The 27018-nt window shown below is 35.2% G+C and overlaps 2 protein-coding genes across 2 annotated transcripts; both read left to right on the top strand.

The window, feature by feature from the left end:
• Nucleotides 1-15452: 15452 nt before the first annotated feature.
• Nucleotides 15453-16545, top strand: LOC124542464 (piggyBac transposable element-derived protein 4-like). The gene is made up of 2 exons (XM_047120410.1): nucleotides 15453-16478; nucleotides 16540-16545. Exons 1-2 carry the CDS (start codon nucleotides 15453-15455, stop codon nucleotides 16543-16545), a joined length of 1032 nt encoding a protein of 343 aa, XP_046976366.1.
• A 3727-nt stretch (nucleotides 16546-20272) lies between these two features.
• Nucleotides 20273-25583, top strand: LOC124542463. The gene is made up of 2 exons (XM_047120408.1): nucleotides 20273-21171; nucleotides 25469-25583. Exons 1-2 carry the CDS (start codon nucleotides 20273-20275, stop codon nucleotides 25581-25583), a joined length of 1014 nt encoding a protein of 337 aa, XP_046976364.1.
• Nucleotides 25584-27018: the final 1435 nt, after the last annotated feature.

Raw genomic sequence — 27018 nt, 5'->3', positions numbered from 1 at the left:
TATAAAATAAATAAATACCAAATTGCTAATTCAAAACAATACACAAACCTCAGGCATAAGTTGACCTTTAAAAAATCCATTACACTTAAGAAATGAAGACACTGTAAATCAAATATAAATAAAAATAAAAGTAAGTTTTACCAAAAAACAAAATAATTAAAAGTAAGTATCAAAGTAAATCTAGAATTGAAATGAAGAAAAAAAAATTATCTAGTATACATAAACAAAGATAGACTTAAAATTTGTACAGGCTCAAAAGGTCAGAATCCATAGCAGTAAATAGTGACATTTGACATAAGTTGTTATTTGAACATCAAATTAATTATTAACAGGACAGGTAGTTAAAAATAAAGTTATAAAACGTTAATATAGTTAAAAACAAAAGTTAAGTTACAATAATATAAATTAGCAATACCCAGGCAATGTAAAAGACAGCGGCAGAGTTATATAAACCGACCGAATTGCGATGTTATATATATATGAGCGACATACAGCTGAATACATATCGGAAAACCTTCTAGATATTTTGGAAAAATGGGATATTCCACTTACCAAAATTCGTGCAGCTGTATCAGATAATGCTAGTTCAATGTTGGCTGCCATACGAATGTCTTTAGGCGAAAAAAAACATTTACCGTGTTTTGCCCATACAATTAACCTTGTAGTTGAAGAGGCACTAAAGTTACCCAGTGTTAAATCAGCTGTCATTATAGTGCGAGAAATTGTTAATTGGATAAAAAATAGTGTTGTGCAGTCGGATAAGCTACGCAAAATCCAACTGCGTAATAATGTTTCGGAAGGATCAGTTTTAAAACTTATTGCAGATGTAAGAACTAGGTGGAACTTAACTTTTTTTATGTTAGAGTGATTCCTAAAGTTGAGAATAGTAATATCAGAAATTGTAATTGAGAGTGTAGTGGCTCCAAATTTGCCAAGTGCAGCGGAAATGGAAACCTTGAATGAGCTTACAGCTGTATTAAAGCCTTTTGAATATGTAACAAAAGAATCATCAGGTCAAAAGTATGTAACAATCTCCAAAGTTATACCAATGCTTAATTGCTTAACTACAGAACTGAATAATGTCACTCCAAACTCTGCTATTTTTAAAGAATGTTAGGATATTTTATTGAGAGAGCTGAAAAAGAGGTATGGGATGATTGAACTTAACGATCATGCAGCCATTGCAACAATTCTAGACCCAAGATTTAAAAATCTGCATTTCCAAGACCCCTCTGCATGCGGAAGAGCTATTCAAAAACTTAGAACTATGGTTATTGGGCAACAAAGTAGCCCAAGTGAGTCAGAGGATGATGTCTCATCTACTGCACCACCTGAATACGATTTTTGGAAACATCATAAGGAGTTAGCACATGGGCGCAAGAAGAAAAAGAAATCTCATCAGGGAGATGAACTTTCGGGTAGTCTACCCGTGACCACGAACGCTGTAAAAGTGCTCGAAACGTCGGGATGTTAAAAATAATTAATATACGCGATTCAAATCCGTTATAGTTAGTTTTATTTAAATGTGTAATAATCGCGAAAATTTAAGACCACATTATGAGATCTTGTAGTTTTCTCTTCATATACCGATTTAGCAAGCAGATGTTTTTCTATTAATACCTTCAGTTCACACATAGAATTTACTTTCTTGCGATTTTTTTCTGGCAAAGATATGAAGATATTACCATCGACGGTCCAACAATTTCTCATTCCGAAATGCTTACGGGCAGCCACAAATAACTCCTGCCGGGGTTTGGTGAGAAATTCCGTAATTGTTATGCCGGAACCTTTAAGTGCAGTTTTACAGTTCCATACTGCATTCCTGGCCCTTAAACTAATAAAGCGGACGAGTATGGATCTAGCTTTATTCTTCTTTTCACGTAATCGATGGCAAATATCAATATGAGAGTAATCAAAATCAGATAGTTTTAAACGATCACGCAAAATAGATTCAACTGTGTTATTGATTTGTTCATTGTTATCTTCAGATACACCATGAAGTAGAAGTATATTTCTTCTGGACAATATCTCTTGATTGTCGAATCCCGTGCTGAGCAATTGAAACTGATGCCGTAACATGAATAGAGCCTTCCTAATAAGCTCCTTGAACACATTGAAGTCGGCCGCCAGCGAGGAACAATTACCCGAAGCACTTTCGTCAGGACTTGATGATGCAGCTTGTGTTTTAGCCAAATCTTTATCGAAGAGATCCATACGTGCCTCGAACATTTTCGTCATATCCTCCATATTTTTATTTAGTGTGTAGATCCATTGTAGTGTAACCAATAAAATTGTGCAAAATAAAGATGATAGGTTAAGTAAATATATGTGCCAGCTGACGTAGGTAAACACTAAATCATTTATAAATATATATTTTATTTAAATAAAATAGAGAAAGACTATTTAAATTAAAAAAAAGTGCAGAGCAAGAATTATGGTGTTATTCGTATGACCTACCCTATAACTATTTTGTACTAGTCATGATAAGTTAAAACCGAAAATTTTAGAGCGAAATTAATTGAAAAATTCCATAAATATTGACAACAAATGCCACCTATCATCCCTAACATTCTTGTTTGCAATAAAATTAGGCAGGAAGCAATTAACGAAGAATTAGGAACAGAAGACATAGGACAGAATACAGTCCGTGATTTGGGAATATTTTTTGACAGCCAATTAAGATTTGATAAACATATAGATTCAGTCGTAACTATGGCATTTAAATCACTCGGTTTTGTCCTCCGTCAGTCCAGGGAATTTAAAAATTACACTACCTTAATAAAATTATTTAACTGTTTTCTAAGAAATAGATTGGAATACTGTTGCCAGGTATGGAATCCCTCATATAAAGTGCATAGAGACAGAGTTGAAAGAGTTCAAAAGCGGTTTATTAGACACCTAGCATTCCGTTACAAGATCCCACAGGAATTTGAAACATACCACAAAAAACTTAAATATTTTGGAATGCAATCGCTCTATGCTCGTAGATCTATACAAGACCAAAAATTTTTATATAAATTATTTAACAATGATATTGACAGTCCACATTTATTACATGAACTATGTATAAATGTACCTCACGCGCCACCTAGGCACCAACGTGCATATTTTACATATGGTGCTTGTAAAACTAAATTAGGTAAGAACGCGCCGCTAGTTCGCATGTCGATTGCATATAATTTATGTGCGACCCGTGAATCGGACTTAGACATAGGTCACGATAGCCTGTCAGTGTTTGCCAAAAAATGTGAGAATTGTTACAGTACGTTATAATATTTGTAGTAAATTGTGTGTTTATCCTTAAGTTTTATTTTTATAATTATTACTATTAAAAATGTTATGTAAAGTCTTCAATATCTGTAATATAATGTCTGTCTAGTCTTAAGATATTTTTATAAAATACGAAGCATGTTGTGTTCTCCTATAATTGTGAGTGCATAGGTATAGGTTAAGTTTTGTGAATGTATATGTGTATATGTGTAAGTTTTTTGTGTACTAACGTTGGAGATCCTTATAAAATAAAATAAAAATAAAAAGATACATTATGGGAATCTTTGGACAAATTAAAAAACAATATAGAATTCCAAGCAGCCCTCCAACAATCTGGAAAAGATAAGTTTTGAAATAAAACTAGTTTTAAAGGATTTAAATCGCGTATATTAATTATTTTTATCAACCCGACGTTTAGAGCACTTTACAGCGTTCGTGGTCCCCGTGACCAGACTGTAAGTTAAGTTTTTTCAATTTTATTGGACACCTGAGCAAATAGACGTTTTCAATGATTTATTAACCTTGGGTCCTTGTGTTTCTATCGATGCTACAGGAAGTATAGCTCGACGAATTCCTAGGCAAGATAATTACTCAAATGGTCCGATTTTTTTGTATCAAGTCGTGACGTACATTGATAAATTAATTGTCCCGGTATGTCAAATGTTATCTGAGCGACATGATACTGCAATTATAGAGTTTTAGTTGAAAGATTGGTTTTCGAAAAATGATAATATTCCACTGAAGATCGTAACAGATATGTCGAAACCATGCTATCTGTTTGGCTACGAATAATATCTCCTATAATCAATACTTATTAATGTGCTATCGCTTTCTACTTAATAAGACTAAAGTTTTAATAAAACCTTACTTGAGTATTGATATAGCCCATTTTATCCATTGGATTTCGCGTTTGAGTTGCTCTGCTAATGTTAATGCTGCAGTTAAGGATTTTTATTTACGTCCTTTTGGACTGATGACTACTGCAGAAAATTTGGAAATATTAGAAAAATTAATGAGAGCCGCTTTAAAGATTGCTTAAAATAATTATGATTGCACAGATGATATTAGATGGTTGCTAGAAAAAAAAACATCAAATAAAACTTTTGAATTTGATGGCAGGATAAATTACAAGAATTTGAAAAAAGCTACTCCTTGTGAAAAAAAAAGCTTTTGTGATCATCACGTATCTTGTCACGAAGAGCTTATCGAAATGGATGATATTGAAAATTGTTTAAAAGAACCTGATGAACTTGATGACTACATCGATACATTGGTTATCGAAACTTGCATAGATAATTCTTCCAATAAATCCTTAAACTATAGTAATATCCTCCTACCACTATCCTCCTATTTTACCTAGTTTGAAGATACTATTTAAAAAGTTTCCATCGTGGTCAAAAGTTATGAAATCTCCTTATGGTTGCAAGAATCGGGTTCCAAAATCAGCATGATCTGAAAATTATTTTCACTTTAATAAAAACACTCAATTGGAAAATTATCAGCCAGTACGTGTGGATAAATTACTAGAAACATTTAAGATCAATCGTATCAAAAATTAAAGAAGCAAGAACTGCACTTGAACAGTTAAAAATGGAAAAAAAATAGCTAAAAAAGATAAAGGTAAAAAACAAAATAAAATAAACATTGACAGTATATTTAAATTACAGGAAAATTTGAAAAATAATGTCCAGCCAATTAGTTTTCAGCTCTGAAGAAAGCGATACGTCACTTACGAAACAAGATGATGAATCAAATTTACATTTTTGTGATATTTTACCTGACAAACTAGTTCAAATTTCAGAAGATTTAAGCAAAAATTTGAATTCCAATTCAATTTCTAAATATAATAATGATTTATTCGACTTAGTTCATCATTCAGAAAATTTAAACTCAATTTTTAATTATAATAATGATTTATTTGACCCAGTTCAAAAATTAGACGCAGATCTCAATTTAATTAACAAAGCTGAATTACCAAAACCAGTACTTGTCTCAACGCCTATAAAAGTTGAAAATATTAAGATTAATGATGAAGAAATACTATACTATACTTGCAAATCAAGCCCTGAGTCTAAACGGGGTAAATATTTAACACATTTCCCAGAAGTGCAAGTATTATATGCTAAAAAAATAATAAACAATCTAAAACTAAAAAAATTAAGAAAAAAAAAATATTCGCTATGGTCAATTCATCCGTGCATACCCAATTAAAGGAAAAAAAAATAAGATTATATAATACATGCCCTTTCGATAGTTTGATGGAGGTTTTATCGTTCAGTTACTTAAATTTCCCTAATTTAAAAAAAATTGTAGATTGTCAAATCAAACCCAACTCTTTCTTCTCTTGTTTATTACACTATACTGAGTTTGGCTCGAATGCATCTTTTAATAAAAAACGACTGAGTTATTTATTTATTGGTAATAAGTACCCAGAAAAAAATTATTCTATTAACTGTCGTGATAATATTTCAAGAACATTCACATGGATTATGAACGAGTCATATTGTAATACTGAACAAAAATACTGTACCAACAATACATGTAATTACTTAAAGTCTGTAAAAGCGCCAGTATTGAATGTCAGTGCTAAATTATTTTGGGAAAATGGATTTCAATCTTTGGAAGAATGTGTCCGTCAAGAAGTAAGAAAGAAACATCTATATTTATGTGATAAATGTAAAACTTTATCTGCAAAAAAACAAACTACCGTCACGTCATACTTATTATTTATTATTTAACAGTTTATTAAAATTTGCCAGATACAGTACAAAGATAAATATATAAGTCACAGGAAAGCAAAATTTAAAAGGTATGCTTATCCCTATAAGAGATTTCTTCCAGCATACCCAGAAGAGTGAAAATAGACAGAACAGTGAAAGGACAGGCAAGAGTTTACAATTACAAAATAAAACTAAAACAAATACTAAACTAAACATGGTGTCACATATATATATATATATATATATGACACCGATTCCAAATATAACAATAATTATAACTACATGATATAATCGTTAATCGACTTTTAGTAGTCTAATATTTTTCATTTCATTTAACTTAGGAAGACTCTAAAAAATATGTTGAACACGCAATTATTTTTATTACTTTTTCGTGCATATTCATTTGTTTTAAAATAGTGTTTTGTTTGAAGTCGGTTTTTCTTTTTGTTAAAATTTTTATTTATTTTTTGATTTTAAGTGAAGCTGATGTTGACTAAACTATCTTTTTTTAATATGGATAGATTAAGCGTTCCGTTTATATGAGTCAGAAACTACTTCGAGGACGATTTCAAAGGAAACTTGCGAATAAAGCAAAAATAGACTTTCGAAAATGCGGATTTCATACGTCACGCGGCGTAAACTACAAGGGTCCCTCGAAAGAGCTGTTATCGAATTCAGCAAAAAAACTTTGAAAAAGACCAAATATATTTTGTACATCAAATGACATCACATCACATACACAAAATTTGATTAAAGATAGTAGGAAATTCTGCCCCATATCGCACCCTAACTGCGAGCCGTATAGGAGTTCCATCACTACATAGTATAAAACAAAGTCGCTTTCTCTGTCCCTATATCTTTAAATCGGTTTTTTTTTAAAAGATAGTGTGATTGAAGGGGAAGGTTTGTGTATATAATACATGAACAATATAGTAAAGAAACACTGATAATTTTAGAAGTTTGCGATGTGATGTCGTAAATAAACAAATTCTGTAGTATATTTAGTATCAGTATTGGACCCGTGCGAAGCCGGGGTGGGTAGCTAGTTGATTGTAATATTCGACTATGATAATTACATAAACATAACCACATTGCGGAAGATGACTCAAATATCCAAATAACCTATAAATAAAAGATTCGACTGAGTATCGCTAACGTGCTCCTCAGAATTGTTCCGTTCCCTTCCGTTCCATTACTTTGTCATGGATCCTGTGCTCAGAACCTTATCAAACTTTCACCAAATTACCCTTGAAGTATATATTTTATAATAAAAAAAGAATTATCAAAATTGGTTAACGTGATTTTCAGTTATTCACCTATTTGTCGCGCATATACATAATGCAAAGTTAAGACTTATGTCGTTTTCATACCGATACCATCATCGGAAAAAAAAATAAAAAAAATAGGACCCCACGGGAAGCACTACCTTTCAAACAAAAAATTTTTATCAAAATCAGTTCACCCAGTGAAAAGTTATGAGGTAACAAACATAAAAAAAAAAAAAAAATACAGACGAATTGATAACCTCCTCCTTTTGGAAGTCGGTTGAAAATAGTATTTTTCATCATTGACTACAATATTGTTGGAATAATAAATACTTGATTAAAATTAACGATATTTTCTATGTCGATGTAGCATTCAATCATTAATTTACTGAAAAATAATCATAAATCGAGATTAAAATCTGCTTGAGTGTATAGCAATTTATAAAAAGGAAATTAGGATATATTTGACAAAATTTAGGTTTGTCGATAATCTATATAATATAAAAAACTTCATAATAATTAATTAGTGTCACTAGTAAAATTATGATGATTTATTAAATAAAAAAAATCCTAAAATTTATGAAACGTTTGCTGATCCATTTTCGTTAACATTTAAAGTTTATATGTTTTCCCTTCAAATTCGTTATAATAATAATAATAATATATACAAGGTGAGTACACTTACAATATTCTTTGATAATTCGATTAGCAACTTAATTATAAGTAGACCATTCAATAGAATACTGCACGTTCACCCATCAAACAGAGGTTATCAATTACTGTCTATAAATTATATTAGTCTACTTAAAAGAAGATTACGATAGCTTTTGATTATTTTCATAATTGGATTAGAATAATTATCTTATTCGAAAATATTTTTTCTTAATAATAGTACAATAATTGTTGAGAAAATATAAATAATAAACATTGAGGCGAACATGAAATAGTTGCAGAGCTACTACATTCCAATGACAAAAGAAAACATTCAAAACAAATCGTATTTCTCAATATTACAAGTATTTTGTTGAAAATTCCGCTATATGATTAACTACAAACAGTTCTTGATTAATATATTTTCATCTTAAATACAACCATATTTCACTAAACTACATAATTACAATTTAACTTCTAAAGTAACGAAAACAGTTTTCTCGACATTCAAGACGCCATTTTTCGATGAGCGAATAAACAAAATGGAGGCCACTACTAAGGATGTTCGCTAAACGAATGAAGAATGAATGTGTAGTGCACACGAAGTTTCATCTTAGCGGCCGCAAGCCGCGAGCGGCGCTAGCGCAGCGCGGCACGTTATCCAGCCTACGGTCAATAGCGCGTGACGTCACAAGTGGGCGGAGCCGAGGAGCCGAGGAGCATCAGTCGACCGCCGGCCGCCGCAGGGCCTCGCTAACCGCTTTCCACGCCGGACCTACGCTAGTTTTCGCCGCGCTTACCAATTTCGTTATTTTCGATCCTTATATAAATTTCTTCGTCTTTCTTGTCTGCCTTACCATCCGCGTAGAATATTGTAAAATTAAAGTTTAACAAAACGCAATAAAAATTGTTATATAGTTTGCCGTATTTTATTTAAATAAAAAGTCGACGTAGCAAGCTATATATTGGTGACCCCGACGTGATCGCGTTGTAACGTTCGTCGACCGTTAAGATGGCTACCGCTGACGACAAGTTTGAAGAATGCTCCGCGACAATTGACCGCGTGTCCGTGCGTCTACCCCCCTTTTGGCCGGAAGACCCCGATATTTGGTTTGCCCAGGTTGAAGCACAATTTGAGACATCAGGTACGAAAATCGATTCTACTAAATTTTATACCGTCGTGCAACAACTAGACCAGAGGATAGCCCGTGAAGTTAGGGATGTAATAACCAACCCTCCCGCAACTGGGAAGTACGATAAGCTGAAAAACGAGCTGATTAAACGTCTGTCCACATCTCGTGATCACCGAATGCGACAACTTTTGACCCACGAGGAGTTAGGCGACCGCAAGCCAACGCAATTTTTACGTCACTTACGTTCGTTAGCCGGTGACCAGGTGAACGACGATTTTTTAAGAAGCCTATGGGCTAGCCGCCTACCAACGCATATTCAGGCAATTATAGCGTCTCAAACAAGTCTCAGATTAGATGAAGTTGCTGAGTTAGCAGATAAAATAATCGAAGTAACGCCGTTTTCTAATCAAGTTTCTAGTGCTTCTACTCCAGGTTTCGATGCGCTCTTCAAGAAGATGGAAGATTTCATTTCTACCCGCATTCGAACGGAGCTCAACCATCAGGTGGCGCAAATGAACTTAGGGCGTGGTCGCGCCAATTACCCACGTGGACAGTCCGGAAGGCAACGCAGTGGTTCCAGGCATCGGCGACGGTCAGCAAGCAGAAACCGAGATCCAGGTATTTGTTGGTATCATTCGAGATTTGGCGAGAGGGCAAAGAAGTGTACAAGGCCTTGTAAATTTGCCTCGGAAAACTGCCGCGACAGTCAGTAATGGCGGCAACCGACTGTTCACCCTCACCTCGCCGCCTCTTTGTTACGGACCGGGTTACCAAGACGCAATTTTTAATTGATACCGGATCCGATTTGTGCGTACTGCCCCGTAGATTTTTGAAGGACCGTAGGAATCCCACAGATTATTTCCTTACGGCAGCGAATGGATCAATAATACGCACCTACGGTACTCTAAAGTTGCATTTAAACCTTGGACTGAGGCGTGATTTCGTCTGGAATTTTGTAGTGGCTGAAGTTGACAGACCTATTATAGGTGTTGATTTTATTTCTCACTATAACCTCTTAGTCGATTGCAGACATAAGCGCCTGCTCGATGGCGTGACTTCTCTTACGTGTCCAGCAGAGCTGAAGGCATGCCAACACCACAGCGTCAAGGCCATATCGGGACACAGCGAGCACCACACACTTTTATCGAAGTACCCCACATTGACGAGACCATGCGGCATTGATCGAGAGGTAAGACATTCTACAGTGCATTATATCCGAACAACACCTGGACCACCTGTGTTTTGTAAACCTCGACGGTTAGCACCGGCACGCCTGAAGATCGCCAAGGAGCAATTCGAGGAGATGCTACGTGATGGTACTGCTCGTCGGTCAGACTCACCGTGGGCATCTGCATTACACCTTGCACCAAAACAGGACGGTTGGAGACCATGCGGCGATTACCGGGCGTTAAACGCCCGAACTATACCAGACAGGTACCCAATCCGCCATATTGAGGATTATTCGAATAGGCTTGCAGGTTGTAACGTTTTCTCTAAGCTAGACCTAGTAAAAGCCTATAACCAAATACCGGTTTATAAAGAAGACGTCCAGAAGACAGCAATTACGACTCCTTTCGGACTTTTCGAATTCCCCTATATGTCCTTTGGACTAAGGAATGCTGCACAAACTTTCCAGCGTTTTTTAGACGAGGTACTGCGTGGTTTGGATTTTTGTTATTCCTACATCGACGATATTCTGGTTTACTCTCATTCTCATGCTGAGCACCAGGAACATCTAAAACAACTCTTTGAGCGCCTTAGTGAGTATGGTATTTTATTAAATGCACAGAAATGCGTATTCGGGAAAGATGAGGTTGTTTTTCTTGGTTACACTATTTCTTCAGAAGGTACCCGCCCCCTGGATGACAGAATATCCGCAATAAAAGAGTACCCTCCTCCCGCTACTGCTAAAGGCCTCAGACGATTTCTGGGAATGATAAATTTCTACCGCAGATTTTTACGCAATGCTGCAGAGGATCAAGCACCACTCCATGCTATGCTGGCAGGTCCAAAAGTCAAGGGTTCAACGGCCCTGACCTGGACACCAGAACTGTTGCAAGTTTTTGAAAAATGTAAAATGAACCTCTCTAATGTAAGTTTGTTAGCACACCCCATTCCAGATGCACCGCTCGCTCTCGTCACCGATGCTTCGAATATAGCTATTGGAGCAGTTTTGCAACAGCTAGTTGGACGTCATTGGCAACCTCTTGGTTTCTTTTCACGTAAGCTTACAGAAACTCAATGTCTTTATAGCGCATACGATCGTGAACTGTTGGCAATTTACGAAAGTGTAAAACACTTCAGGCACATGGTCGAAGGTCATCATTTTGTCATATTTACGGACCATAAACCAATAACATTTGCTTTCCAACAAAAAGACCGCAAATGCTCTCCACGTCAATTTAACTATTTGGACTATATTTCGCAGTTTACAACAGATATCCGGCACATCTCAGGTAAAGATAACCTGACTGCCGATACCTTGTCACGAATTGAAAGCCTCTCAAGTCCACCGGACCCCGTGTCACTTGCACGGGCGCAGGAAGATGACGCAGAGTTAAAACAACTTCTCAACGAAAATTCATCGCTAAAATTGGAGCAAGTCCCTATTCCAGGTACAGATTTATTACTGTTCTGTGATGTGTCTCAACAGAAACCCCGTCCTTATGTTACAAAGGCATTCCGCCGAGATATTTTTCTCAGTATGCATGGACTTAGTCATCCTGGTGTCAAAGCTACCACAAAAATGATTACTGAGAGGTTTGTTTGGCCTTCTGTACGGAAAGACTGCCGTACCTGGGTTCAAAATTGTGAAAAATGTCAACGTTCAAAGATACAAAGACATACATCATCACCACTAGGCACTTTTAAACTGACTGGTTCCAGATTTTCTCATGTTCACATAGACTTGATTGGACCACTCCCACCATCATCGGATTTTAAATATTGCCTCACAGCCATTGACCGATTTACCCGTTGGCCGGAGGTCGTGCCTCTGTACAATATAACTGCAGAAACAGTTGCAAAAGCGTTTTACAATACGTGGATTTCTAGATTCGGTTGCCCTCAGATAGTAACCACAGACCAAGGTCGACAATTCAACTCACAATTATTTAAGTCTTTAACAGATTTGTGCGGTATCCAGCTGAAGCATACAACCGCGTACCACCCAGCAGCTAATGGTATGATAGAGCGACTGCATCGCACGTTAAAGGCAGCCATTATGGCTCATGAAACCACAAGCTGGACAGATGTGCTCGCGTCTGTACTGCTGGGAGTAAGATCGGCATGCAAGGAGGATCTTCAGTGCTCGCCTGCGGAAATGGTATATGGTGAGCCTTTGAGAATGCCTGGTGAGTTCTTTCACTCAGTTTCTAAAGATATTAATCAGTCATCAGATTTTATTACTCACCTTAGAGAACATATTTCGAAAATTAAACCAGTGCCCGCATCGAGGCATGGTAACAAAAACATTTTTATACATAAAGACCTGAAAAATTCTGAGTATATTTTTCTAAGGAAGGATACATTAAGAGGCGCCTTAGAAGCACCATACACAGGCCCGTTAAAAGTTTTGGAACAGACTGACAAAACAATTACAGTACAAACTGCTAGAGGACCGGTCACAGTATCCATTGACCGTGTTAAACCTGCCTACATATTGTCGGATCAGGAACCGACAACCAAACACCCTCCTCAAACTCCTTTCCCTGCAAAAATTTCATCATACGGACGTAAAATCCGATTCCCTAATTATTTTACAGTTGAACAATAAGTCTCCGAAGGGGGTGGTGTAGTGCACACGAAGTTTCATCTTAGCGGCCGCAAGCCGCGAGCGGCGCTAGCGCAGCGCGGCACGTTATCCAGCCTACGGTCAATAGCGCGTGACGTCACAAGTGGGCGGAGCCGAGGAGCCGAGGAGCATCAGTCGACCGCCGGCCGCCGCAGGGCCTCGCTAACCGCTTTCCACGCCGGACCTACGCTAGTTTTCGCCGCGCTTACCAATTTCGTTATTTTCGATCCTTATATAAATTTCTTCGTCTTTCTTGTCTGCCTTACCATCCGCGTAGAATATTGTAAAATTAAAGTTTAACAAAACGCAATAAAAATTGTTATATAGTTTGCCGTATTTTATTTAAATAAAAAGTCGACGTACCAAGCTATAAATGAATTTATACAGATAAAAAATATATTTTTTAAAATACATCATAGATATTTTTTAAATTTATATTTATTTAATTGGTTGTAATATTGAATATGAATTGTTTGTTAGAAACGTAAAAAGTTACCTAACGTTAGATAAAAAAAGTTATTTTTTTATACAGTAAGGTTTTTACATAAAAATAACATTTTTACCAAAAAAGTTAAAAGAATTATTTTACTTAAAAAAATTCTGTTATCTCGAAATGTAGATCAGTTTTGTGGATAGTATTATAAAATTCGGGTTAAAGATCTTTATTTCTCATTAAGAATACATGACATTCATTTACATGAGAACATTAAATAAACAATTACAATAATTGCCTAGCGGCGTAACAAAGTAACATAATAAGGAAGCATAATATTAGTAAAACATAAATAAATGCAATTACAAAGAGGGTATCTGTGAAAACTTTGCATTATTGTGGATGGTCCGGTGTTATCGCAAATACACGGATTAAATACAGCTGGAAGTGGTATGAGTTAGTGGATTTATTATTGCTTTTTTTGTAAATTGTTTGTTTTTATAATATTAAATATAATGTATTTTTTTTTGAATTTTTTCTTTTTTTTTGGATTTTTTATTTTTTTTTTATTTTACCTTATTATATGGTTTGTTTCATGTGACGAATTTGTGTTATTTTATATTATTTTTAATATCATCTTGAACTGACGCATACTTTTTGTTTCTTTAATATTTTTAGGTAAATTATTATATCGTTTTGCTCCGTCAAACATTATATTTTTATTTCCATAGTTAATAGTGCGAGGTTTTGATAGTTTTATATCATTAGCGTTTCTTAATTTTATTCTTTGTGCATGTTGTTTTTTATTAAATTGTATTTCCGCGTGTATATTCTTGTCCATTATTTTTTTGATTAGTATGCAAATAAAGTAATTGTAGGTTTGAGCGACATTTATTATTTTTGAGTTGATGTGAAAAAGTCGTAATTAAAAAGCGATTTTACTAATTTGTTCTGCTTAACTTGCAATTGCGCTGAGTTTGTTGGGCCAGCTGTACCCCAGATTTCTATTAAGTAGTCTAAATATGGTTTGATTAAGGAGTTATAGATCGTATACTTTACTGGGCGTGGTAGACATCTAGTAATATTTCTGATCATTCCGCTTAACCCTAGAGTGCTCGCGCTATGAGCATTTTGCCGCCCGCGGCACAATTTTCGTCTTATTTTGTACACTATGCAATTGTCAAGGTCAAGCGTCCGTGTAGCTGCCCCCCCGACCCTCGACTTCTTGTTTTAGAAATAAGAATTAAATCAGTGCGCGGATGACCGCAGGAGACAAAGGTTGTTGGGGCTGTGTCGCGTTTGGCGGCAAATTGCTCACCGCGCGACTACTCACGTAAGTAAAGTTTGTGGATCTTAGTTTTTACTAATGTTGAAATATTATTTGTTTTCATTGCGTATAGTATTATTTTAATGGTAATATGGTATGATATTAATTTTACTTTGTTTTAATTAATTATTGGGCCTTGTGTTTTTGTTTTATTATGCTTAGTTTATTTCTTTTTTAGATAAATATCGTGTGAAATGACAAACAAACAAGACAAACAAATACTTGCGTGGTTGGAAGAGGAGAACGATGGCGAGGAAGATGAAATTGTGTCTGAAAGTGACCGGGAAAGTGAACATAGTGATCATTGTACTGACACGGAGCAATCAGCGGCAGAATCTGACAAGGATGAGCCATCAACCTGTCGCGTATCACCTGTGCCTTCTCAGGAGTCATTACGGCGTGGTCGTAGCCGTGGTCGTGGAGCTGGAGCCGCAGTAATACAAAATACGCAATCTATCACACGTAGTTCTACTGTAACGCAAGTAAGTCGAAGTCCATCCCTAGTCAGCACGTCCCAGAGACCTTCGAGGCGTATACAACGTCAATGCACAATAACACAAAGAAGCCGCGGACGTTCTTCTATCACCGTGGCATCCCAAGGACTATCTCGCCATCGCTCACGATTGCCCGTTAGATCTCGCTCACGATCATCAAGTAACGAACTTCTGGCTCAGCTGATTGACAGACGAAGAACCTTTGTAGGTTCTACAACTGAAGCAAGCTCAGAGCGACGGCCTAGAAGAGTTCCTATGTATGAAGGGAAAGATGGAACGAAGTGGTTAGTACATCCTCCTTCAAGGCCTAATATATGAACTAGGCAAGAAAACATTGTCATAAATCGCCCCGGAGTGAAAAGTAAAATGGCTAAAAATTCTCAAACTCCATTGGAATGTTTTGATTTATTTGTTACTCAACAAATGCTGGAAGAAATCGTGCTATTCACAAATATGCACATACGTATATATAAGGAGAAGTTTTCTAGGGAAAGAGATACAAAAGAAACTGACTTGACTGAGATAAAAGCTTTAGTCGGGCTTTTACTTATGGCGGGGATGAAAAAAATGCATCACCTAAATATTCATGAAATGTGGATTGATGATGGGACTGCGCCTGACATATTCAGAGCAACCATGTCAAAGACAAGATTCTTTTTTCTGCTAAGAAATGTTCGTTTTGATGCTGTGGAAACTAGGGCAGAACGTGCTCAACATGATAATATGGCAGCAATGAGGATTTTTTTTGAAACTTTTGTCTCCAATTGTCAGACACATTACCAGATTGGAGAAAATGGCACAATTGATGAGATGTTAGAGTCATTTAGAGGACGTTGCAAGTTCCGTGTGTACATGGCCAACAAACCCGCAAAATACGGCATAAAAATATTTGCTCTCGTGGATTCAAAATCCTTTTATACCAGCAACTTGGAAGTATATACCGGTAAACAACCAGAGGGACCATTCAACGTTGATAACAGACCAAGCGCTTTGGTGAAAAGATTATCCACAAATATTTTAAATACTGGCCGCAATATAACAATGGATAATTACTTTACGTCAATTCCACTTGCTGACGATTTGGTTGCTAACCACCGAACAACTATAGTAGGCACTGTGCGAAGAAACAAAAAAGAAATCCCACCCTGCTTTCTAAACATCAAAGATAGAGACAAGCCAAGTACAATGTTCGGATTTGGTGAGAAGAAGGTACTAATATCCTATGTGCCTAATAAAAAGAACAAAAAAGTTGTTCTACTTCTGTCAACATTACACAATGACAATAAGATCGATGAAACTACCGGTGCTGCTCAAAAACCAGAAATCATAACTTATTATAACGGGACTAAAGGAGGAGTCGATGTCGTTGATCAAATGAAAGAAGAATATTCCGTAGGTAGAATGACTCGTAGATGGCCAATGCGATTATTTTTCTCAATTTTGAACATTGCAGGCATAAATATTCAAATAATATATAAGGAAAATACTGGCCAATTATTATTACGTTCAACATTTCTGAAAGAAATTGCCATGGCTATGATTAGACCACATATCGTTAGACGATCCGGCGTGATTACTTTACAGAAGGATCTGAGGAACCAAATCGCTCGATTTGTGCCACCGGAACATCAAAATATACCCTCAGTTCGAGAAGGAATATGCGTAGTATGTCCATCGAAGAAAAATAGAAGGACAAAAAAAGGGTGCAATAGATGTGCAAAATTACTGTGCAATGAGCATTGCATATATATGTGCCAGCATTGTTTTGATGAAATACATGCTGTAAATGAGGAAAACGAATGATTTAGATCTTAAGTTCTATTTTTATATTTTTTATTTAAATAATAATGAGGAAGTTCCAAAAATACTAAAATAATTACCTAAGATTTTCCAAAGCATTGTTTTCTAATTTCTAATTAAAAAAGTTTAATAAATGATTCTTGTTCTTATAGTTGGTGTTTTATTTTATCTTTAAAACATAAAAAAACATAAAAAAACGTATTAAGTACGGGCGGCAAAATGCTCCCTACGCGATCACTCGCGTTTCACGAGAAGGCGCGACTACTCTAGGGTTAATGATGTTAATTTGTTTTTAATTTTTTCAAGATGTGGTTTCCAAGTTAGAGGGCTGTCTAAAATTAATCCTAAGTACTTTTCTTCACCTACTTTGTTTATAATTTGATTGTTTATCATTAATGGTTTGTGGTGTGATATTCTTTTATTTTTTGCTGAAAAAAATATATAATCTGTTTTAGTAGTGTTTATTGTTAGTAGGTTATATCGAAACCAGATATTTAATTTATTTAAATCTTCTTAGGCTCCTAAAATTATCGTATTGATGGAGTTACGAAGTTAAAATAAAACAGGGACGTATCATCAGCATAAAGAGTAACGTCGCCTTGTAATCCAATATTCTGAATGCTGTTTATATATATAAGAAATAACAGTGGTCCCAATATCGATCCTTGTGGTATACCGAACGTAATTTTTTTAGGACTGCTTTGTATACTACAAATTTTAACAATCTGGACTCTATTCGTGAGATAAGATTTAAGAACGTTGTATGTCTTCTGTTATACCGATGACCGTTAATTTTTGTATCAGCAGGTTGTGGCTTATAGTGTCAAAAGCTTTTTTAAGGTCAATAAATATTCCTAAGGCTATTTGCTTGTTATCGATGCTTTGTTTTATTATCGTTATCAGATCTACCGTTGCAGATAGAGTATTAGATTTTTGCCTAAAGCCGTACTGTTTCTTATACAAGAAATTTTGGCTAGTTAAATATGTATCTAAGCGATTATAGATAATCCTTTCATAAATTTTTAGAGAATAGGAAGAACTGATATGGGTCGATAATTACTTGGTTCTGATTGACTCCCTGTCTTAAATATTGGCGTGACTTTGGCAATTTTAAGACGTATCTGGAAATGTTCCATCTTTGAGATTTTTATTGAAACACCGAGTAATTTCTCCAACTACTAAGTTTGAAATACATTTTAGTGATTTAGTTGTTATACCATCTATTCCCGAACTAGTATTGGAATCTAACTTACGTATGATCCCAGCTACTTCGCTTTCTGTAGTCGGTGTAAATTGGGTTAGCGTAGTTGTTTTAGATGAAGGCTTACAATATATAGAATTCTTACTGTGATACTGTTTAGGAATTTGATTAGCTAATACCGATCCTATATTTGAAAAGAAGTCGTTAAAGCATTCACAGATATCCCTTATGTCTGTTACACATTTGTCTAATATTTGAAGTTTGTTTGGTGCTACGATCTCCTTATGTTTGTTTGTTTGTTGTTTGAGGGTGTTTATTAAATTCTGCATTTTTTTAGGTTTATTTTTGCACTTATTAAAAGCATAAAGATAGAACTTACTTCTTGTTTCTTGTATTTTTGAATTTACTTCGGTTTGATTTTGTATAAAAATATTTTTACAATTTTCATCATGAGGATTACTTTTATATCTGGTCTATAGCATGTTCCGTTGATTGATTTGATTTATAATTTCTTTATTTAGCCATTCTTGTCTAGGTGCGTTTAATATTTTGGTTTTGGTTATTTTACTTTTTTTAATACTTGCAGTGATTTTTTCTTCCAATTTGCTATATTCAGAGTTGTTTTTGTTACTTTGTTTACTTTCCATTATTTTGTACATCTCACTATAGTTAACTGCGTCATATTCAATCGTAGGTGTATAGAGTTTTGATAGTTCTTCTTGATTTCTAGATACATATGTTTGTGATCTGACATTGCTGTATTTATTATGGCAAAGTCGAATTCATGTTCATTTAAATTGGTGCGTACGTGGTCAATAATGGTTTTGGTTTGTAGCTGTTTCTCTAGTACAGTAGTACAGTAGTACAGGATTGATGTTGTTCAAAATATTATATCCATTTTCTTGTAAAATTTCTTTGTAAGACGTTGTTAAATTATCTGAGCTTAATAGGTTAAAGTTAAAGTCTCCAACACAATTCCTCTCTTCATCATATATAGCTCCGATATCCAATGAAAGTTTTTTAAGATGTATCCAGAGGTAATGATTTCCATCCAAGCATTTTTCTTCGATTAAATAATGATTTAGATTCTTCTGCATAAAAATAGAAACTCCACCACCTCGTGTATTACACCGGTGATTGAAATAGTGTATATAACCAGTTATTTGTAGTCTTTTAGCTTCATAGTTGGATTTAATCCACGTTTCCGTCACAACAATTACATCTAGAGGATTTCTGAATGATTGTATTACACATTTAAGTTCATCTAATTTGGTTGACTTAACAAGGCTCCGAGCATTTGTATAAGGAAATCTAAAAGATGTTTTGATTAGGTTCTAATTTTCTAAGTTTTTTGGTGCTGAATCAGTTATTTTAGGAACACCTTTTATATATTTTATAATAAGATGCTTATTACCTTTATCGTGTTGATATTTAAGTTTGTTTTGTAATTCTTTTAATTGTCTTTGTTGTAAAGGTGTCTGATCAGAGATCATAAAATACGTTTTTCATTTTACCTGCAATTTATATACAATTGTTTATATAAATAAAAATTTTAACAAAAAGAAAAACCGACTTCAAATAAAACACTATTTTAAAACAAATGAATATGCACGAAAAAGTAATAAAAATAATTGCGTATTAAACATATTTTTTAGAGTCTTCCTAAGTTAAATGAAATGAAAAATATTAGACTACTTAAAAGTCGATTAACGATTATATCATGTAGTTATAATTATTGGTATATTTGGAGCCGGTGTCAGCCACGGTGCCCTTGCCCCAACAATCAAAAGAAAGAAGCGATACGAGCCCCTTGATTGTGTGAAAGGTAATTTGTAAAAAACATATTTGTTAAAGTATTCTCGTATTGTTTTTTGATAGATATACTGTAGGGTTTTATTGTTCATTCAATTATTTTCACCTCACTAGTCGAACGCAAATGACATATCAATTCAAGGTCAAAGTTGATTATTTATCTTTTCTCCTCTTCCCATTGTAATAGGCTGTACATGTAAATATGGCCTTTATAATAATAATAAATAATAATAAATCATTCCTGTCACGGTACTCGTGTACGTCGCACGCGCCGACCGATTATTCCGAGTATAATTAACGTATTTAATTATCTTAGTTGTTTACGTTTATTAAGGCGGGCCTGCTATGCAGGTTTCCGCAAAGATTGTAAGGTATGGATCCGGATGATTGTGAGTGTGAGCAGAAGGAGAAAAACTCAGACATGAGTCAGGACGAAGAATTACGTGGTTGGATATCGCCAATTCTAATGGATCACAATAAGAAAAATTATGAGCATGTATTCATGGAGGAGGACGTTAAAGAGAAAGAAAATATCACTTTAGATAGACCGATAAAGCGAGGCAGAGAGGAAGAAGATAATGGATGGACAAAGGTGGAAAAGAAGATTAGGAAACAAGGCCAAATTAGAACTGAAATTTTTATATCGAGTAGAGAAAAATTACCAAAACAATTTGCTATTGCCAAGCTATTTACATCACTCAACTTTATCGAAATAATAAAAATAAAATATATTAATCCGTATAGAATTAAGTTGGAAGTTCCAAATGATGACTACGCTAGCAAAGTTATAAGTTGCCCGGATTTTGAAAAGAAAGGCTGGAGAGTGTATCGAGAGTCAGAAGTTAACGTTACTCATGGAATTATAAGAAATGTGGACCTTGAACTAACTGACAGTCAGGTTTTAGATGCGATTAAGTGTCCTAATAACATACAGATCCTAGCTTTAAAAAGACTTAAACGGAGAAATGAGGATGGTCAATGGATACCTAGTGAAGTTGCGCGTATTGACTTTAAATGTTCCTCCTTGCCGGACTATGTATACATCGATAACTTGCGTACCAAGGTGGAGCCGTACATTTTCCCGGCCACACAATGCTCAAGATGCTGGAAATTCGGGCATCCTAAAGCCAGATGTTCGTCTCGGGTGATTATTTGTCCTAAGTGTGGCGGTTCACATGAAAATTGTGAAGTTAAAGAATATCAGTGCGTTAATTGTAATGGTAATCACATGGCGCTGAATAGGAACTGCCCTATTTATTTAAGAGAAAAAAGGTTACGGGAATTAATGGCAGAGTTTAACTGCTCATACCGGAGTGCGCGTAATTTATATGTGCGGCCAGAATCATTACCGGAATCACGGCAAATAATAAAACAAAACGAGGAAAAACAAAATATTATTACTTCAAATAGTTTTATGCATCTGCAAAATGAAGAATCTACTACGCATAAATATACGCCAATCTTACCAGAATTCTCACATTTGTTTACTCAGAAGCGAACTAAGTCACAACAAAATAATAGCAAGGTCAAAAACACAGTCGGAACAGCAAATAGTAAAATGAATGAGTCAGAGCGGGACAGGTGTATTGAGCCGGACTGCACTCCACACAGATCAACTGATAACGATGACCATAGTATCATAAATAATAATAAAAGCGAGGTGCATTTTAGCGAGCTTGTATCACGTTTGAAAGAAATATTATTTATTAAAAATTTAACTTTAAGTGAAAAATTTCAAAATTCTATTAAGTGTTGTATTGAATGGGTTATTCTTGTGGTGGTTGATAATATTTCTGATTGGCCGTATATGAGTTGTATTTTGGAATTTATCAGTAAATTTATCAGTGGATAGCAATAGCAAAGTAATAAAAGTTAAATTATTGCAATGGAACGCTCAAAGCTTAAGACCGAAACTATATGCTTTAGAAAATATTTTACTTCAGGAAAAAATACATATTTGTTTAATATCTGAGACCTGGTTGCAGCCCGGCAGTTGTTTAAAAATTAATTCATATAATGTTTATAGGCAGGATCGTGATGACTCATACGGAGGAATCGCTGTTGTTGTTCATAAAACAATTAAAGGGCAGTGTAATAGTATTAGTTTACCTAACCGGCATATACAAGCATTGCATATTAAAATTTTTAACTGTTGTCTTTTAGAAAATGTGATTTTAGTATATTGTCCGCCAAATATTAACACGTCTAGTTGCGACTGGAAGTTATTATTCTCAAAATTGTCTCATAAAACAATTATAGGGGGGGACTTCAACGCACACCATTTAAATTGGTCATCTAAACAAAATAGTAGGGTTGTTCAAATATATGACGCTTCTGTTGAATATAATTATGTTTCACTTAATAACGGAGATTCAACGCGAATTAAATACATCTCAAATAATTGGCAGAAAAGTTCTCCGGATATCACATTTGCGAGCGGCTGACGCATCGATCCCTGTGATCAAGTACTGTGAAAATCCCACGTCTAAATTCAGACCGAAACCTTATTGGTCACCCGAATTATCTAAAGCTGTGGCTGAACGGAGGCGAGCGTTAGCACAGCTTAGACGGAATCCTACACCGATAAATTTAAGTAATTTTAAAGAAAAAGTCTCGAATGCTCAAAAACTTATTAGACGGGCAATAGCCTATTCGTTTCAACAATTCTGCAGTACTATTTCACAAGTCCTATCTAGTGGTGAGATGTGGCGGAAAATGCAATGGCTTAAAGGTTACAAGAGTTACAAAAGTAATTTGGATTGGGAAAAAGCTTGCATGCTCCTAAAACAGTTAACGCCGGATTACGTTTTACCAAAATCGCCCAATTTTCATTCTCATAATAGTTATTTAGAATCCCCTATTTCGGTACAAGAACTAAACAATATTTTAAAAATTAAAGATACGGCCCCAGGTATTGATGCTATTTCATATTCGATGATATATCATTTTCCTAATAAACAAATATTAATTCATATTTTTAATAGACTTTTATTTGAAGGGAAAATTCCACCACAATGGAGGGAAGTTAAGATTGTGCCGATCCCAAAACCGGGTCGTGATCCAAGTGATATATCATCTTTAAGACCAATATCGCTTATTTCTTGTTTATGTAAAATATTACATAATATTATTACACGTCTTGAGTGGCATTTTGAAAAAAATAAATTATTTTCTAATAGCACTGTAGGTTTTAGAAAGTCACAATCTTGTTTAGATAATTTAGTCAGATTAGTTTGCCAAATTCAAATTGGGTTTTCAAATAAACAACAAACATTAGGTTGCTTTGTAGATGTAAACAATGCTTATAATAACATTGATATTGTACAGGTTACACGTATATTAGATGATATGGAAGTTGGATCTTCTATATGCAGATACATTTGGGAGTATCTTATTGAAAGACGTATAACTATATTAGAATCACAAACTAATAACTCAGTCACAAGATGGACTTGCAAGGGTTTGGCGCAGGGGGATCCAATGTCTCCAATTTTATTCAATGTTGCAACTAGTGCTATCTGTAAAAATATCGAAGGAGTTTTTATTTCTCAGTATGCAGATGATTTTGCCTTGTATGTATCGGGCCAAAATTTAAGATTGATGACTATTACTTTACAAAATGCATTAGATAGTTTATCCATAATGTTAAAGAACTTAGGACTGGATTTATCACCAATAAAAAGTAAAATATGTTTATTTTCAAGGCGTAGATTACACCAGCAGGTTAACGTTCTTATTGATGAGGTCCCTCTTGAAAATGTACAAACGGTTAAGTATCTGGGTCTATGGTTGGATAGGTCATTAAGATGGGGAAAACAAATTAACGAAATATGTAGTAGAGCTAAGAAATTTTTAAATATATTTAATGTACTAGTAGGATCATCTTGGGGTGTTCATCCATTACACTTAAGACAGTTGTATATCTCAATCATACGGAGTAGGTTAGATTATGCAAGTTTTTTAATAGACACTAGTGCCAGGACAAATTTGAAAAAAATAGACCAGGTTCAAAACCAAGCAATGAGAATGATAGGAAGTTTTATTAAGAGTAGCCCTATACACACGATGGAATCTGAATTGTGTTTACAACCGATGTTTTTACGTAGAAGATATCTAGCTTCGAAATTTTTGTTAAAAACAAAGTCTTTTGATAACGGTGACACTATTGTCGTTATTCGGAAATTAGCTGCTATATGTGAGAATTCTGGTTATTGGAATAATAAAACCAAACCATTGCTAGTTATTGTATACACTAAACTATTTGATATAAACGTACATAGTTCACAACTTTTAGAAATGTTTTCTCTATCTACATGGGTCACTAACATAGACATTAATTCACATTTGTGTCTTTGCATCAATAATGTACATGGTTCTAAAAGAAGTCATAGCTCAGTCATGTTGTTAGAAAACTGTATAGCAACCATTCAACAAAAGTATAGTGATTACTATCAAATTTACACGGATGGATCCAGAGATGATAACGGAATTGGGGCATCATTTTATGATCCACAAGCTGATACGACATCAAAATTTAAATTAAATAGCAAAATATCCATTATGGAAGCTGAACTATTTGCAATATCTGAATGCTTATCATACATCAACTCATGTCAAGGTAATAATTTCGTAGTGCTTAGTGATTCTAAAAGTGCCCTACAACATTTAGCTCGGTGCACCTCGGGAAAGCGAGGGTTGCCTGTAGCATATTGTATTTTGGATTTATTTTTGAATTTACAAACACGCGGTAAAAATATAAAGTTTCAGTGGGTCCCATCACATGTCAATTTGATAGGTAATGAAATTGCTGATATTGGTGCAAAGATGGGAATTGTAGAAGGTATACCTGTAAACCATATACCTTTTTTCACAAATATTTTGAGAGATATTAAAATTAAATGTATGGAAATTTGGAAGGAGTATTTTAACAAGAGGTCAGTGGAAAAAGGTATTTGGTATAAAACCATTATGAATGAGCCGCCTAAAATACCGTGGTTTATTAATGTTCCGCTGAGTCGACAAATGTTGGTTACGAGCTTAAGACTCCGATCCGGACACATTCCACTGAATGCGTTCGGGTTCATGATGAAAACCGTACAGTCTCCCAATTGTTCATTATGCAATAAAAGAGAAGATGTTTTCCACGCATTGGTGGAGTGTGCTCGGATTGGAGCTGAACGTGATACATTAGAATTAGAATTTGATATTAATTTACATGATGTTGGGTTATGTAATTTGATTTTGTCTAATCCTTCATCCAAATTGGCCATTAGTGTGTACTCTATGATAATCAAATTAATTAAGATAAGAAGTTAGTGATTTGTAAATTAGAACGATGGGGCTGACATAGTCGCTCAGCGACTAAAGCCTCTTTTCAAATAAAGATTTAAAAAAAAAAAAAATAATAAATGTTTATTAACAGATAAATATCCACAGTGTTAGTTACAGGCTTAAAAAACTATGTTAGTAAATATTTTAACTATTATTTAGCATACATAAGGGGTCTAAAACAACGAGTAGATACATGAAGTTCCCCCCAATGCTTAACAAATGGACTACCCATTTTCAGCATCAATGCATTCAGGATACCGTTAGGAACTCTGCGCATCCTAGCCATTATAGATGCTGCTCTCTTTTTTAATGATAGCATAGAAATCATCCACACGGGCTTCAGCAAACATTAGTGAAGCACTGCAAAAGCGCGGCAACCCCAACAGTATCCTGAATGCATCGTTATACTGTACGCGCAGCGCATTGAAGGCCCTCCGCGTATACTTTATCCACAGGCTACACGTGTATAAGTTTTGACAGTACGCTTTAAAAAGTAATTTTTACGTCATTCGTACAACGTGCAAACTTGCGAGCTATCATACCGCATCGTACCGCCAAGGCCCTACGCTCCCTCTCCATGTCAGCATCGTCAGATAAATCCTCGGTGACTATGTGACCCAGGTATTTAAAACTCTTAACTCTTTGGAGTTGTGTTCCGTTTAGAGTTACACAAGGGATATTATCTGATATGCTATTTCGACCCTTAAAAATCAAGAGCTCACTTTTCTTTTCATTGTATACCAGCCCATGTGACACAGCATAGGACTCACACACAGTAAGTAATTTTCTAAGACCGCTAATTGAGGGACTCAGCAAAACCATGTCATCCGCGTAACTGAGGTTGTTTATAATTGTACCATCTATCGAACAACCTACACCTGTTTTGCTGAGCTCATCAATTAGGTCATTTATGTAAATATTAAACAGAACTGGCGAAGACAGGCCTCCCTGTCTCACACCACATTCCAATTTATTAGTTTCCGAGAACTCACTTGCCCATTTAACACGATTAGTCTGTGAACTGTACCAAAATTTGAACATATTAACTACCTCAGATGGCACTTTCAGTCTTTTTAATTTAAGCCACAGTTTTTCAAAACATACAAGGTCAAAAGCCTTGGAGAGGTCGAGAAAAGCCGCATATACTGGCGTCTTTCTATCCGTATAATATTTAACGGTCTGCTTCAGCGCGAGAATAGCACTTTCTGTGGATAGTTCTCTTCTAAAACCGAATTGAGCATCGTTTAGCTTTACATATTTACCCAACAGACGGTCAAGCAAACCATCAAATACTTTACCTAACACAGTAGTTAAAGAGATAGGCCTGTAGTTACTTTTGTCCGCGATATCACCAGTTTTATTTTTAACAACAGGTATCACAACACTCGCCATAAGTTCCGTGGGTAAATACGTATGACGAATGCAAAATGTATACAGCATCGCTAGAATGCGATAGACATGAGGTCCAGCATATAATAGGTGCTCGACGCCCAAGCCGTCATGACCCGGAGACCTCCCTTTTGCCAAACTTTTTACAGTTTCCTTAACGTCAAGGGCCGTAAAACTAACGGAACTCTCCGAGTCAGACACCCCGACATCAAGCATCTGCTTGTGAGAGCACCGAGTAGGCTGAACTCTAAAATAGTCTTTAAAGATGTTAGCTATTTGATTTGCATCCGTCACTCCATCAACGCTCGCAGGGAGGCGCGGTCGTGGATTGAGTTTATTTGTTTCTTTCCAAAATTTAACAAAATTTCTCTTTTTATGATGTTCTGCTATGAGCTCCAA

This window comes from Vanessa cardui, chromosome W (assembly GCF_905220365.1).
Source record: "Vanessa cardui chromosome W, ilVanCard2.1, whole genome shotgun sequence".
Lineage (NCBI taxonomy): Eukaryota > Metazoa > Arthropoda > Insecta > Lepidoptera > Nymphalidae > Vanessa > Vanessa cardui.
Note: the sequence above shows the minus strand (reverse complement) of the source record. Positions and strands in the feature narration are given on the sequence as shown.

Excerpts from the sequence above, each read along its gene's own strand:
- LOC124542464 (XM_047120410.1), top strand. The coding sequence starts at position 15,453 with ATGGCTAAAAATTCTCAAACTCCATTGGAATGTTTTGATTTATTTGTT.
- LOC124542463 (XM_047120408.1), top strand. The coding sequence starts at position 20,273 with ATGGATCCGGATGATTGTGAGTGTGAGCAGAAGGAGAAAAACTCAGAC. Across the intron at positions 21,172-25,468 it reads ATTTATTTAAGAGAAAAAAG|CATCAATGCATTCAGGATAC; the intron begins GTTACGGGAATT and ends ACCCATTTTCAG.